Here is a 16,315-nt window from a genome sequence, read left to right on the forward strand (position 1 = left end):
GATAGAGATAGTATTCTGTGGCCTTCGCTTCCTAAAGTGTTTAAACAGATATGTATTTCTCCAAGAAATATGAACCACAGTGATCATGTAAGCAATTTCTTCTAGAAATATTCAAACAGCCTTCCATAACTCTTTAGAGCTTTAGATGGTATAAAGTTTTGGCAATAAACATTCCCCAAAGATAAATAAAAGTTAAGTTACAGACAATTTGAGGATTTCATTAATGAAATTTAAATAATTATATAACAGGCGCAAGTAAAACAACTTAATGCTCAAAGAAAGTATTTTAATCCAACATATGCCTTGTGAAAGGAAGTAAATGGAATCCAAGTGCAAAGGTACACTTTTCCATTCACTTCAACCTGGATGTGCTGGCAGAACTTTCTGTGGCAATCTGCATCTCAGGTGCAGTCTACATCTTAGGTGCATATGAGGATGTGAGTTAATGCAAAAAACCAAACCAAACCAAAACAACAAAGCAGTGGTTCGGTTCTACAGCACTTTAACTTATGGAGCCAACTATGTGGTTATTCTAGCAGTTCACGTATTGGTACTGGATGTATCAGAGCAAATCAGGCAAGCAGTTTTTGTACAGTCACTTCACTGCATCCAATTCAATCCATACTTGCCTGCTTTTTTCTACTGTAAATTACTAGGGTTTAGTTAACTTGGACTGAGCCATCAGATTAGTTTACAGTAAAGCAATCAAACAACTATTTACTGTAAGTCTATGTCAGGTTGGATGCACTTAGCCATCCTAATGCTAAGAAATATGACATTGGTCTTCCAAAATTTTATTTGCTTGAGACCATTACTTTTAATATGTTTATAAGAAGCAGATAAATAGTAAAGAACATACATAATGTAGATGTTTTGGTAAGACGTATCAGAAATAAAAATAATTTCCCAATATACTAAAATGTGGTTTTGAAATTTTGCCATTCAAAAAGTCATTTGGTTAGTAATGGCCCAAAGAAATAAGTTATATCTGCTTGAACCTAAGAAAGAAAGAGAGGGACCCCCCCAAAAAAACCCTTTAGAACTTCAAAAAATTGTGTAACTGTGATTCTTTACTTTTGTCTAAGAGCTTACCTAAGTCACCAGCATAAATAGGTTGGTCCTTTCAGCTTTTCCACTGTCAAAAGAGAGAAATGGAGCCCCGTCTACCCCCCCCCCCCAACACTATGAAGGGGCTGTGTGATATGCATGGATTAAGCTGCGTAGGCTATGGGGTCCAGGGACAGAGGAATTGGGCAAGATCAAGAGGAAAAGTTGGTTGAATCCAAACCAGAATGTTCATGCTTTTGTGTTTATTTGTGCAGCCAGACATCAACACAAAAAAGGAGTTTGTATGCAAAATTAGCAAGGTAAACATGCATGTTACTTGCAAACAATGAAGCAATATAAAATGAAACATTATCACAACAGAATTCACACTAAAATTACTCCATGATTAGTTCTTTCAAAAAACCCCTTGTCTGCCAGTTAGTAATTTTGTATTACAAAGTTAAATATTTAAGAATATGATTGTTCAAACATCACTTGCCCTACACCATATCACATTCACTGAGAATCTTTAGTTTACTCCTAGATTTTCATGCTAACATCAAAAAAAGCAAAATGCAAGTATTTATTAGAGGATTTTAAACATGTTATTGTCACAGCAGAAATACCTTGTGTATATAGAGAAAATATACTTACCAAAACGGAATTATCACGATAGTTATGTGAAAACTCCTGAGTGAAGAATTCTGTATTATGGTCCAGTCTGTTATGTCCTCCATACTCTGGATCATCAGAATCTAGTGCAATTTTATACTTAAGGCAGCTGTTAAGGTCTTTTCTAACAAATACAGAAGGCAAACACCAAACGTAATTGAAGCAATTATGAAAATGAAACCTTTGCACAAACTAAAGGCCATAATTCTGTGTAGCAACCAGAACTGCAACATACTTACCATTCTGCAACATATCTTTCCCTAGTGCAGTTATCCTTTTTAATAAGGCAACTACATGGAAACATGTCTCCAGTCACTCATCTAGTCCAGACAACATGTCTCCAGTCACTCATCTAGTCTCAGCAGAAAGTTTAGGAACAGCAACGTTCCTGTTTCCTTGCCCTCACTACCTGACATTTTAAGAATGTGTAAGCACAATCAGGCTCCTGCCAGCGAGCCTAGGTATCAATGAGACCATTGGAGTCCAACAGACAGCTCATCATGAACTCCCCTCAACCCAGTCAGCCACAAGAGATCGGTGTCATGTCAGGTGCCTTTCTCTCCCTGTTGATTCCTTGGGATAATTACCAATTACTCCAGGCCTTCTTCTTTCTACTAGATGTGCCCTTGTAATTTAAAAGAACAGGAAGACAGTATTAATTACTAGATTATCAAAGTCTTCTCATCAAACTGATGCTGCAGAATAGGCAACTAAGATTCCTTGTGGTACTGACAACCAGGATTAAAGAGTAAAAAATACTTCTACTTAGCCCCTCACGGTGGCTAGCTTATCCTATTCTGCAAAAATTCAAGTAGGTAGGAAAGATGCTAGCAAAAAAATAACTGGCTAGAATAAGGAAGGCAAAACCAGCTTAAATTGCCAGGCAATGTCTGCTCCATTTGGCTAGATAGCAAAAATTTCCCTATAGCACCTAGCCTACACCTATACAGAACATGGGTATTTAGGCTTGCCAGTCCCTAGGTCTGGGTGGGGGATCCTCGGTTTTTTAGGCTCTTCCCCCAGGGGAAGCTGCACCACAACAGTCACCATGTGCCTTCAAACCTACAGAAGTTTAGAAGAAGCTTGCAACTGTTTGTGTTTCTGAATGTGTGTGTGCCTTTAAATCTTGGCAGAAAAGCTGCAGGGGCGGGGGGCGAGCAGACAGATTCACATTGCTCTCAGTTCCTCTGTTTGGAGGAAAACGTCACCCCTAGGCTGTTCTTTCATTTTCCTATTTGTCTGAAGAATCTGGTGGAAATACAGCAGATGGTTATATTCAGCAATGTGAATGAATTGCCCCAGTGAGATCATAAAAGTGTGTGCTTCTAACTGTTTATTTTGGCTGCTTTGTGTGTGTTCACTTTCATTTAGTGGAAGTTTAGTTGCTGGGGGCTGAGGAGATGGAGACTGTATTCAGGGGACCTGTATTGCTGTATTTTTATTTATAATAGGGAATGGGAGTCTCCTGGCTTCACCCCAAAGTCTCCCAGCTCCACCACAAAGTCCCCAACTTTTCTGAGTTGGAACTGGCAACCCTATGCACCCATATGTGGCAGCCATAGAAACACGTATACTTTAACATGTAAATTCATAACAGCATCTGAATACTAAAACTTTTAACATATCCATTCTGGTATGCCTTCTGCATTCAAGAAAAAGCAAAATCTCATGATGTTAATTATTCACTGAAAGTGTTATCATGTATCTGCCAATCACAAATGCTTTCACAACTGCATAGGGCAAGTGAAATGCTTTGTGATAAAAATAAATATTAATGTTTGAGAAATCACATTTATGTTCTCAATTTGATTCTGTAAAAAACAGTGGTAATGTTCAAATTTTGCAAAGATGTCCTAGCAAGCCTAGAAGCCAGTAAATAATGTCTCCTTAAGCTAAGAGAGGAGCTGACTTTACTTGCAAAAATCTTTTCCAAGATATGTAAACAATCAATAAAATAAAGCTTATAACATACAAGTATAAAGAAGCATGCCCCAAACAGCATTCCAGAAACTTAATTTTGAGCTAGGAATAAAGATTTTTTTTTCTGATGGAGGCCTCCATTAATAGGATTAGAATGAAGTAATGCTTGTTCTTTCAATGTTTCAAAGGGCTTTCAGGCTTCATTATTTGTTCAGACTTTTGATCAAAGCCAAGGCTTGCAAAACTAACACAATTGCCATCATTCATATCTTCTGCACAACTTTCTCAGCTCCAGTTTATGAGCTTCATTGAAATGTTGACACTGCTTTTGATTATGCATTAAACTGTCAAGAAAAAGTCTGATTTTTTTTAAGTTAACCTAGAAGTATAGTTATTTATAAAACCACATTTCTGCATGATTCCAATCATTCTTATTCGGATAAAGAATATGTATCAATTATCTCCATACTGATAGTAATAATGGTATTTCATGGAGGAATGTTGCATATTGTATTATAAAGTTGAGTTTGTAACACAATTAAAATAAAGTTTATTCAGGCAGTGTGTTGCAAACAAGGAAGAGATTTAAGAATAGTAAATTGTAGTTCATCATATTGCTGCAGGCTATACTTTTTTCCTATTTGATACTAGTCATATCCCATTTACAGAGCTAGCTATGTAGATTAATCTAAATCTAGGTAATTTAAGCCACAAAGAATTTTTTAAAAAATGATTTAGGTAAGTTTTCCAGTTATGAAGTTCACATATTTCCTGAAGAAGCATGCCTGTTCTCTTTGTGATCTATCTTTACTTTGAATACAAGTTCTCTTGCTTTTATATAATGTCCATTGTTGACTATCAGTCCTGCCTATTTCTCTTGGTGCTGCTCTGAAGAGTGAATTCTGTACTTAGCCCATATTGTCATCCATCTGGCCTTCCAAAACTTCAGTACATATTAACATGTACACTTTTTATATGAAGGTTGTCCTTCTCTTCTGTACTTTAACAAGGACAAACAACAGGACACTATAACAGCTGAGCTTGGGACACTATAACAGTTGAGCTGAAAATAATCTATTTTTATACACCTGAGAACTGAGATAGCATTGGTATATGGTGAGGGGAGGGGGTGAACCTTGTTGGACTTTGCTGCTTAATGCTATTTATTAGGATTTGAATAAGGATTCTAGTTGATCTCTTACTTCAAAACAAAGTATGTTTCCCAGCAATTGTTAGTATTTATGCTTAGATGGTCTGGCAAACATAAGAGATGTTTAGATAACGTATTCATCTTTTATACCCAAGGAACTATGTGAGGCAAAATATCCTAATTTCCCCCACGGGTTAACATGAATATTAGAAGGGCTAGATTGGCTTACAGGTGTTCCTAATTTCAATGTTCCTGCAGCTACCATCCTTATCTCTTTCAAGGCCAGACTCAAGAATGTGATAATTGGTTAATCATGGGAACCTGTGCTCAATTGTATAATCATATGGGAGGGGGGCACTAGAGAGCAGTTGCTAACTTTCTCTGGAAAGTTCCTGATTGGACTCAAGAGAACACCTGATGCCAGTGGGTAAAAGGCTATAATAAGGGTGTAGGCCAGAAGAACTCATGCTAATGTTATGCTAAAACAATGCCAGTATATCTGTATTTATATGGGCAGGTGTGTGTGTGCACCTGGAAGTCATGTGTGGTTTTAGGCTGTTGTTACCTTTTCTCAAAAGTTTTAAATGTAAACTATATTGTCCTTGATATAATGACAGCCTCCAAAGGCTGAAAAACAGCAGGAAGACTGGCAGTCCCACAAACAAAGCATTCTGTTTATAAATATGTCGAAACAAACCTTTGTTTTATTGTCAGAAACCTCACAGAGACCCATAAAGAACAACTTCAGTTGTTCTCTCTGGTGCCTTTTTAAACACAGCACTAGCAAATGCTACTATGTCACTGTAGTTTATGAATGCGGGGGTAATGCCTCCCTCTGGTATTTCTCGCTTAGCTTCTGTGATGTACAGTATATGTTAAATTTAAAAATTTATCATTGTTGCTGAAAGCTCTGACAGCTTTAATGATTGCTTTAAATTTATTTCCCAGCAAATGAAATGTTTATAGCTTTGTTAATTTTAAAGAGGAAAAAAAAAGAGGTCATATTTTCCTAACTGAGGAAATGCAAATAATTCTAACAATGGTCTTAGATATAAATTATTTTTCTGACCATAATTTCTTCATTTATTGTAGCAACATTACATATGAACATGGTAAATGGAAGTTCTTCAAATGGAGGTTCTGAGAAAGAAAGAAAATAACTACTTTTCACACATTCACTTTTATAACTATCCAAAAAAAATGCAGCAGTGAACTCTGTTGCTGAGAGTCACTTCTCATATTATGTCTTTCATACAAAAGTCACTTGTCTAGCAGTGTTACTGAAAAAGTGTTGAGATGGGATACTGGCTAACACACAGGGCCATCAGCAAACTATTTTTCCTAATTGAAGAACTGGTTTCAATGATACTGAGTGACAATGGGTCACTCAAAGTTTGGAAAGGCTAACAAATACAGAGCCACAAGGATGCATATAATTCAGTCTGTCTTCTAGCTCTCAGCAGCATGGATGGGAAATCAGGAGATGAGGAGATAGAAGGCAACTGAGGAGCCTGTGTGGAGATTCAGCTAGAGTGCTGCTTGCTTCTGATCCTGTTCCACTGTGCATCTTGGTAGTGGAAGATGCTGTGCTGTAGCCACAATTATGTTACAGTCTTCCCAGTTGGTCTCCTCAGTTAGTACAGTCTACAAGCTAACAACTGGCAACAGGTATATTCAGAAATTCAAATCTCACTGACTGCATAGATTTGCTAGACACCCAAATAAAAAAGAACCCACAAAGGGGAAAAACACACACAACAAAACAATAGAAAAGAGCAAGTGTCCAGTAGCACCTGAAAGACTAACAAACTTTGTGTCAAAGGTATGAGCTTTCATGAGTCTGAAGAACTGAGCAGTGACTTATGAAAGCTCATGCTCTTCCACAATTTTTCTACTACTACAGACAGACACAGCTACCCATCTTGATCTACAACAAGAAATAACTTAGTCCTAATTTTAAGAGCTGTTTCAGCACCACATATGCTGAAATGAGAAAAGCTGAGTCAAGTCATGTGAGGTTTGCTTCATCAAGCACATCTGAATGTTTACTTAGGACAATTTAGAAAAAAAAAAACCCACCATGCATATAGGAGCTGTAAGAACTTTTGCTCCAAAGATTGAGTTTCCAAATCACTGCATTCATTTTCATAACAAATTATCCTTCAGACATGAGCATATTCTTTTTATTAACGTTTTGTTCATTAAATCTTGAAATGAGTGCAAAGCATTTCTATTACCTGTATAATACAATTACTATAATATATTGTATTCCAACTCAAGTGTACAGATTGGATTGGAAAGTGAAAATGGCCCTGGAACAAGCCAACCTGAGTGGCCCCACAGGCCAGCACGTTACTCAGCTCAGTGGTGCAAACACTGGGTATTAGCTCACCCAAGGCTTCCTCTTGAAAACTGGCAGTAGAACAGGAAAGGATGGTTGGTGAACTGACACCAATTCCCAATGCTGTTGAAAGGTCTGAGCCTACTCAGACCTTAAGGTCTGGCAGAGTTGCCAGAGCCTGGTTATGCTTGTTCCTAGCCACATATGGCCTTCTAGGGCATTGGCCTGTTTAAGTTAAATGGCCACTTTGTCCCTGATAATATAGACTGAGATATCCATTCACATGGACACAAAGCAAATCATGATGTTAACGTTCTTGTTTCTCACCTCCACAAAAACAGACCCAATGACATTTGCATAATATGATTTGATTTATTTGATTTCTAGCTTGCCCTTCCCATGAACGGGCTCAGGGCAGATTACAACATAGCCATAAACAATAAAATTTACAACTTAAATATATTTTAAATTATTACAATTAAAACTACTACTCTATAATAAAAAAACAATGTCACCCAGAATTAATTCATTGTGTTCCATGTGAATCCAATAAATCATAAACTGTCCCAGCAAATTGTTTCCAGTTTTTGAGGGGTTGAGTCTTCATAGATAATACTCACTTCCAGAGCATGACAGGAGGGGCAAAAAAAATTGATGCCCACTGTCTCATTCAGAGGTCTGGTGGAAGAGCTCCAGGTCTTTGAATGAAGCAGCATGTGTCAATTTTTTTGGCCTCTCCTGTCATACTCTGGAAGAGAGTATTATGAGCTTGGAATGGAGATCTGATTATTATCTACCATATTCACCATATTTTACAAACTAAGCTTTTAAATAATTTTTACAACAAATTCTTAAAGTCATAGTCTTCATTTTATCTTATGCAGACTTAAAGATACATAAAACATCATTAAGTATATGTAGATAATATTTTGTAATCAACTTCACACATAGCAGAAATTGTAATTGTTATTTATGAAGACTATGATATGGCGTAATTAAGAGGTTTTGTTTAGGAAGAGATGATGGAAATTTATGCTCGACTGCTGAGAAATGCTGCAAGCATGCATTTATCAAGTATTTATGGAGGAACTATTAGTTTCCATACGTTCCAATTTCATTTATGTTGACATCCATCAGAGTATAAAAATGTAGTTAGTCTGCCCTTGTCTATCACAGATAAAACATACTTCTAGGAAAATATTTTAATAGCAAGCTGCAGTGAATGTTTTAGAAGCACATTTTCTTAAGCCTAGCTGTTTCCAATAACTTGCATAACATGGTATGGAAATCTCCAAGGGCCCTTCATACAAACCAGGGACTTAAGCTAGTGAGGCACCTAAATGCTGAAGAACAATTATGTTCCAGTAAATGCAATAAAATGTTGTGAGATGTAAGGATGTGACAATGTAGTCTTAAGCAGAGTTACACCCCTCTAAACTCACTGAATTCAATAGACTTCAAGGCGTGCAACTCTGTTTAGGATGACAGTGAGTCTGCTTCAGTGACTGTACAGAAACTTCCTGATTCCCCCCCCCCCCAATAGTATTCCAGATTAATTCTGAGAATATTGAGGTCCTGAGAGAGGCTAAAGAAACAAAAAGTAAAAAAATGAAACAAAATTACCCCCCCCCCCCCAGTTAAACAAACAACAGAATATCTTTATGGGAAAAGAAGAGGGGGTGGACTTTAGCTGAGCAAAATGTGGAACAAATCTGACTTCGCTATGCTTTTGGAAGTATGGAAAACAACTTAAATTAAGGGTTGTTCACAGTGGATTAAGAGACATCTTATATCTTCTGACAGAGGTGGTTCAGGATTTGTCTTACTAGTTCAAAAATAGTACACTTGGGGACTCCCTCCACCAAATTCCTTTATAAAGTGTAAAAAATAGGGGAGGGATGGTGGCTCAGTGGTAGAGTATCTGCTTGGTAAGCAGAAGGTCCCAGGTTCAATCCCCGGCATCTCCAACTCAAAAGGGTCCAGGCAGGTAGGTGTGAAGAACCTCAGCTGGAGACCCTGGAGAGCCGCTGCCAGTCTGAGTAGACAATACTGACTTTGATGGACCCAGGGTCTGATTCAGTATAAGGCAGTTTCATATGTTCACAAATGAAACCAACATCTCCTTTCTATGCTATGAAGCAATGTAAACATTTCACACTGCTGGCTCAGTCAGACAGCTGTGCCAGGCATTCCTCCAATGCCCACCTGGTTTCATGTGACCTGCAGGAGGCACGGCCATGTGGTTGTGCAAGAAACTTTTTTTGAGGAAAGCAGTGAGAACTTTCCAGAAAGTTCTAATAGGTGTATTCTGCATGCATGTCTACATGGGAGCCAGGGAAAAGGAAAGAAAATATCATGCTAACTTACTATCAGATGACTCACACTGCTAAAAATCTGTATTTCATTCTAAAATATTTTTAAGAAGTGAATTTCAATATTATGTAGAAATATTCTCATTCATTGATATTAACCTTAACATGAAGTACCTTGATGAAACTTGGCATTTCGCTGATCCTAAATTAAATTCTTTGTCTTCATTTTATATAAAAGCTTGAATTCTAATAACCAGGGACAGTTACGTAACAGTACTTTAAAGCAGGGAGCTAACCAAGTAGCTACAAAGAAACATCTTTGCCTTGGGCAATCACACTCCAGTGACTCATTCAAATGACCTTATTTGCTCATTAGAAGCTTGAGGTGCAGGTTGCAAATGTCAGAGAGCTTAAATTTACATCTTTAGGAAGCACAACTACCTGAATTTTAATGGTAATATTGCAGAGATCTGAGGCCACATCTAGCATTATTTAGTTAGCTCAGCTGACACATGTCTCCATCCCCACTAGGAATCTGCTTTAGTACACCACCTTAGCTATTAAGTTGTTTTTATGCTTCTGTACAGTACATGAAACCAGAAGGCTTATAAGAGAACTAACATGTTTTTCTCTGCACAATTTTTTTAAAAAAACTTTTTAACTTTTAAAAAAGAACTCAACATATGTTTCAGGCACAAATGAACAATGGCAATGACATTATCGTGCACACTGAAGGACAAAACCCAACAGACTTCTCTATACACAGAAGCTATTTATGTGATGTTCCAAAGCAGAAAAGTCCCTAATTTACTTACTATCCCACCCTGTGTACCAATGCCATTCTGTTGCTCCTCAGTGCCTATTTCTAAACTGCTTGTTCTACCGTCTGGGTGATGTGGGATGAGGGGAGGGGGGTAGAATGTAGTTTTGCATTTAGCAGTCTACTTCTTGGGAAAGGGGAGAAGTACCATGTTCTCTGGTGTGCCTACAACCTCTTTTATTCTTGTAGAGAATAAGAGAAAAAAAAATGACACAATGAGCGAAATGTTGTAAATAGTAAGTTATCTAATGCTCTGAAGCTCTTTGCTTGTCTGGTCAGAAGGCAGAACTGATCTGAAAAGTGCTATCTCCTGTGACAACATCAGAAGAACCCTGCTGAATCAGATCAGTGACCCATTTAGTCCAGCATTCTGTTACACAACGTGGTAAACCAGTTGCCATGGAGGGTCAACAAATTGGGCACAAGGGCCAAGGCAATTCCCTGATGTTGCCTTCTAGAACTGGAATTCACAAGTTTACTATCTCTGAATATGGAGGGCCCTCTAGTCACGATGGCTAGTAGCTGTTAATAGACCTATCTTCCACAAATCTGTCTGATTTCTTCAAGCCTATCTACTCTCATGGCCATTATACTGTTCACTAGTAGCGAACTCTACAATTTAATTACTTATGGAGGCAATAAATTACTTCTTCAAAAATCATTTGTTTTGTGAAAGCAACAAGTTGCATCCTTTCAACTACTACATTTTTCTGATGGCTATTACAGTTTATTTCCACTATCATGTACTAAAAACTAAAGTAAAAGAAACCAATCTGCACTCTGCTATAGTGCAAACCACAAATGCTTATAAATGGGTAGTCAAGATCATTAAGAAAGCATGATATTAAGAAGGAAAGGAAAGGTCCCCTGTGCAAGCACCAGTCGTTTCCAACTCTGGGGTGATGTTGCTTTCACAACGTTTTCACAGCAGACTTTTTACGGGGTGGTTTGCCATTGCCTTCCCCAGTCATCTACACTTTCCCCCCAGCAATCTGGGTACTCATTTTACCGACCTCGGAAGGATGGAAGGCTGAGTCAGCCTCGAGCTGGCTATCTGAAAACCCAGCTTCCACCAGGGATCGAACTCAGGTCGTGAGCTGAGCTTAGGACTGTAGTACTGCAGCTTTAACACTGCGCCACGGGGCTCTTCAATATTAAGAAAGGCAGCACTAATTCCTTCACATTTTTTTTCTTATGAAGTTCCTCACTTCTTCCACATATTTGGAAATACTCCATCATTTGGCAATTTCCTACTTATGATGGATGCATACACAACTTCCTCCTCCAAAGGGATTCTGGAAGTATATATGCTGTAAACATGTTCTCAAGCAGCAGGTATCTGCAAAATTTGAATAGCCTGGTTGAAGTCTACTGCCTGGAACAAAAGGAAACAGAGGAAACAAATAGCCTGATCCATGCACAACTGTGGGTTAATCATATTATCAGACAATGGTGCTATCCAGACATACTCCATCACATCCTTAAGATGGCTGTTTGTGAATGGATGTGCAACTTTTGACACACAGTTGAACTGTATCACACACTTTTGTCTGTGATATATGTTGTGCATATATGCAGGAACATCTAGGCCTCTCCTAACCCCAAGTCAAGGGTGGCCAAACTTGCTTAATGGAAAAGCCACATAGAATACATGTCAGATGTTTGAGAGCCGCAATATGTGAACGTCAGATGTTGGAAGGAAGGAATATAGATGGGGAGGAAGGGAGGCGAGAGAGCTGGAAAGAAAGCAACTTTAACTTTAAATGCATTCTCCAAGCTGCCATCAGTGGGCTTGGCAAAGTGGTTTAAAGAGACAAATGTCTTCTCCAAGCTGGACAACTGGGCAGTGGGGGCTTCGAGAGCCACACAATATGTGTGAAAGAGCCACATGTGTCTCTTGAGGAATAGTTTGGCCACCCCTGCCCTAAGTGGTACAGGTTGGGAGCTCCCTACTGTAAATATCACAAGATAGCTTCCTTCCTAGAGATAAGTTAACAAAGAGACATTTCCCACAAGAAAAATCCAATCTCTTATAGACACAGAATTGTCTCTATTTTTTTTTTTTAAACAGCAAAGGGTCTCCACTAGGGATGGGTACAAATTGAAGAATGAACTGCAACACCGGGACTTTTAACTCATAAATCAAAACAAATGCTATGGAATTTTTCCCTGACATGATATACTGTACAGCAGAGCTATTCCCTTAGATTCTATCTATACTTATCATTGATACTTGGCAATTTAAAAAAATGGATTGTAAATGCATAATGAAATGGAGCTACACTGGAACTTTTCTGTTCTGCTGAAGAAGGATGATACTTAGAATGTATCCTTAGAACTCCAAGGGAAGTGGAATTTGTATGGGATAAACCTGGACAAAGAATTATATGCTTTGGGCAGCAGGAGACAAGACACCAGAATATTGCAGTAAGTGGGAGGAACTAGGTCTGGAGGTTTGGAAGCAGGCTGGCTCAACAAAAGACAATTTAGTATAAAGTAGGTAGAACAGGTTTTAATATTGGATCCAAGCTACCATTAGAGGAGTGAACCAGATGGAGGAGGATTTTCCCATCTCATCACTCCCACTATAGTCCACTGAAATGCATACTACCATGCTGCTCCTGGACTGTTAAAGGACCATCTGGATCAGAGTAGGGGGTAAAGTGGGGTCTGTAGTGGGAGGTGGATATTAGTTTCTCTCTTTTCTTCCTCCAACAGATGTATGAAAATGGGTAGCTGTGTTAGTCTGTCTGCCACTGCAGAAAAGGGCAAGAGGCCAGTAGCACCTTAATCCGTCCCCCCTGCAATTTCACCCATCTGCCATCTGTCAGCACATGCAAGCTCTTATTTCAGGATGAGGGTTCTATTATATATTTCCCCCTTCTTTTCTTTGTTGTCCATTTTGTGTTGCTACCAACAACCCAACTTCTCCCACCAACCACATCAGATGGATTTGAGGGACTCAAATATGGTGTGGGTTAATGCCATTCTGAAACTGGCTGCGGTGCATTAAGGAGCAGAGAGCTGAGTGGGCAGCATATGTAAAACTGCCAGGATATACTTCTTTTCCCATCAGGAGGAGGATGTCTTCCCCCATGACACTCTCCTGCCTCGCTTTCTCCTGTGTTGATCCTAAGAGTTTTTGGGTGCTGGGTCCCAAGTCTGGCTGCCCCATGGTACTCTGGAGGGCCCTCTACTAAACTGAGAAGGTTTCCCCTTGCTCAACCTCTAGATCCCCTAAAGGAAGAGCTGTTTCTCTCCCTTCCTTCCACTCTGTTGATGACTATGGTTTTGTGTGCTGGCATTGCAGCTCCATAAGAAATGGGCTGGGGAGGAGGCTGGCTTCTCCACCCACCCGCATCGGATGTATTTGAATGACTCAAATGTGGTATGGGTGCCCAGGACCGGATCGACATGTTTTTTGAGGGGGGGGGAATTTTAAAATGATGCCCCCTTATGGGCCATTCTATCTTATGATCCCACAGAATACAATGGACTCCATACCCAATTTGGCACCCCCCTCTGTTGGTGCCTGGAGCAAGCACCCCCCTCTGCCTCCCTCTAGATCCGGCCCTGTGGCTGCCCCCCTCTTGATTGTGGAGGAGAGAGCTGAGTGGGCAGCAAATGTCAAACTGCCAAGATATTCTTTTTCCCATTCGGAAGAGGATGTGTTCCTCATGAAGCTTTCCTGCCTTGCTTTCTCCTGTGTTGATCCCAAGGTTTTTTGGGTGCTGCTCCCAAGTCTGGCTGCCCCTTGGTGCTCTGGAGAACCCTCTACCAAACTGAGAAGGTCCCCCCCTCGCTCAATCTCTGGATTACAATTTATCCAGTTGTTTGCAATTCTTTTCAGTTTGTTTAGTCCAACAATATCAAAATGATCCTTGGGGCATTGAGGCTTACCACTGTTGGAACCTTGTCCTTACTGGCTACTTAAATCTGCCTGGGTGGCTGGGTCTGAGAGGTAGTTAATGACTTTCTGAAACTGGCTGTGGTACAGCCACTTCTAAAGAAGTCTATTATGGGCCCAATATATCAATATCTTTCAACCCATCTCATATGTTCCTTTCTTGTTTAGTAATTGATTATTTTGCCAACCATCTGCCTGCCAACTGATTCGTTGGTATTGATCAGATCTAATCAATATTATTTAATCCCTCTCCCCTGCCTTTTGTTATCCAATAAATATTTCTTTGGTTTTTTACTTTAAAACCGTCTGGTGCCCATCTTTTAGGGGTCTGACAAGATTTCTATATGTGTGCCTGAGAGACTGAGGGAAGGTGACTGGGAAAAAAATTTATATCGGTCACCCTCCCAAGCCAACCCTGATCGGTTCCTTACAGCAGGTTAATAAAGTGAAACTTAATTCCAACAAGACAGAAGTACTAATGGTGAGTGGAAAATTGGATCTGGGATTTAATGTGTAACCTTTCTGGATGGGGTTGCACTCCCCTTGAAACAGGGAGGGGGAACCTTTTTTCTGCCAAGGGCCGTTTGGATAGTTATAGCAACATTTGCGGGCCATACAAAATTATCAGCTAAAAAAACAGTGCTCCGCCAAGGGAGAACGATTCAGGGCGGCAAAATTAATGCAAATTTGTTTTTCTATTTGAAGTCATGTGGGGAGAGTCTAATTTGGCACACACACATACACACAATCCACCACCCTAGGCAAATGCCTAGGTTCAGGGCTTTTTTGGAAAGAAAAAGCCCAACAGGAACTCATTAGCATATTAGACCACATTCCCTAATATTAGCATATTAGGTCACACACTCATTAGCATATTAGGCCACACCATCTGGGATAATCAAGTGCAAATTGAACTGGTGGTAGCTGGGTAATAAAGGAAAATAAAGAAAGGGGGAAGAAAGTAGAATAAAGGGAAGAAAAGAAATGGGAGGGAAGAAATGGAAAGAAATGAAAATAAAGGGGGGAAGAAAGGGAAATAAAGAAATTTGGGGAAGAAAGGGAAATAAAGGAATCCTTGCTGGCTAGCCGGCCCCTTGGGAGGCTGCTGCACAGTGTGGCTGTGCCTCACGATTCTCACCGGCCAGCCAGGCCTCAGGGAGGCTGCCATGTGGCTCGACTCAGCCCAGCAATCCCTGAGGGCCAGACCAAGTGGTCTTGAGGCTGTAAACAGCCCTCGGGAGATACTCCCCCACCCCTGCCTTGAAAGATCAGGTCTATAATCTGGGGGTGCTCTTGGACCCAGACCTACTGTTGGATAAGCAGCTGGCAGCTGTAACCAACAGTACCTTCTACCAACTACAATTGGTTAGCCGATTGTAGTCTTTCTTGGGCAGAGAATATCTGGCCACTGTACTGCATGCCCTGGTTACATCTAAGATTAGATTATTGCAGTGTGCAGTGGGGCTGCCCTCGAAAAGTGGAAAGTTTGGAAACTGCAATTAGTGCAGAATGCTGCAGTCAAGGTGTTGACTGGTAGTAGGAACCATATTATTCTAGTTTTGACCAGTGAACATTGGCTCCCAATCTGTTTCCGGGATCAATTCAAGGGGCAGGTATTTACAGTTTCATGTGGTTTGAGATCAAAATACTTGAAAGACCTCCTATTTCCTTATGAAACTACCAAACTCGCTGCCATCATCTTCAGAGGTCTAAATTCAGGTGCCCCCACCTTCTGAGATTTAAGGCAAGTGGCAAGCCGGGAGCAGGCCACCTCACTTGTGGCACCAGAACTTTGGAACTAAGAGTGGCTAAAAGATTTTGTGCAGGAATTCCCACATATTCTTCCAAGAATGATACCATGTATACTTTGTCTCACAATATGCAGCAAACACAACCCATGGAATGTAAACACAATACTATAAATTAAGGTTTTTTTTATATATGTCACATCATAGTAAAATAAAGGATATTTTCCTGGTGTTTGTACACCCACTCTGTAATCTGTAAAACTTTTAGATGGGTGGAAATTGAATATAAACAGGAGATTTGCTCTCTCAAAAGCAATGACTTTGTTTGATTCATTTTTTTCACTCACATAAGCCTGAAAAAGATTTTTAAAAAGATTTTTTTTAAAATATTGAAGTCC

General features: G+C 39.6%; 1 protein-coding gene across 2 annotated transcripts in view; it reads right to left on the reverse strand.

Moving 5' to 3' along the window:
- Nucleotides 1-16,315, reverse strand: part of GBE1 (1,4-alpha-glucan branching enzyme 1) — a 349,834-nt gene that overhangs the window by 20,397 nt on the left and 313,122 nt on the right. Inside the window, exons 14-15 of one of the 2 annotated variants that reach the window (XM_060234428.1) lie at nt 16,118-16,270; nt 1,702-1,818 (exon numbers count right to left, since the gene is read on the reverse strand). The exons of the other annotated variant lie outside the window; for it this stretch is intronic. Coding sequence (XP_060090411.1) covers nt 1,702-1,818; nt 16,118-16,270 — 270 coding nt within the window. The remainder of the gene's footprint in view (nt 1-1,701; nt 1,819-16,117; nt 16,271-16,315) is intronic. 2 annotated transcript variants of the gene reach the window in all.

This window comes from Heteronotia binoei, chromosome 3, assembly GCF_032191835.1.
Source record: "Heteronotia binoei isolate CCM8104 ecotype False Entrance Well chromosome 3, APGP_CSIRO_Hbin_v1, whole genome shotgun sequence".
Classification (NCBI taxonomy): Eukaryota; Metazoa; Chordata; class Lepidosauria; order Squamata; family Gekkonidae; genus Heteronotia; species Heteronotia binoei.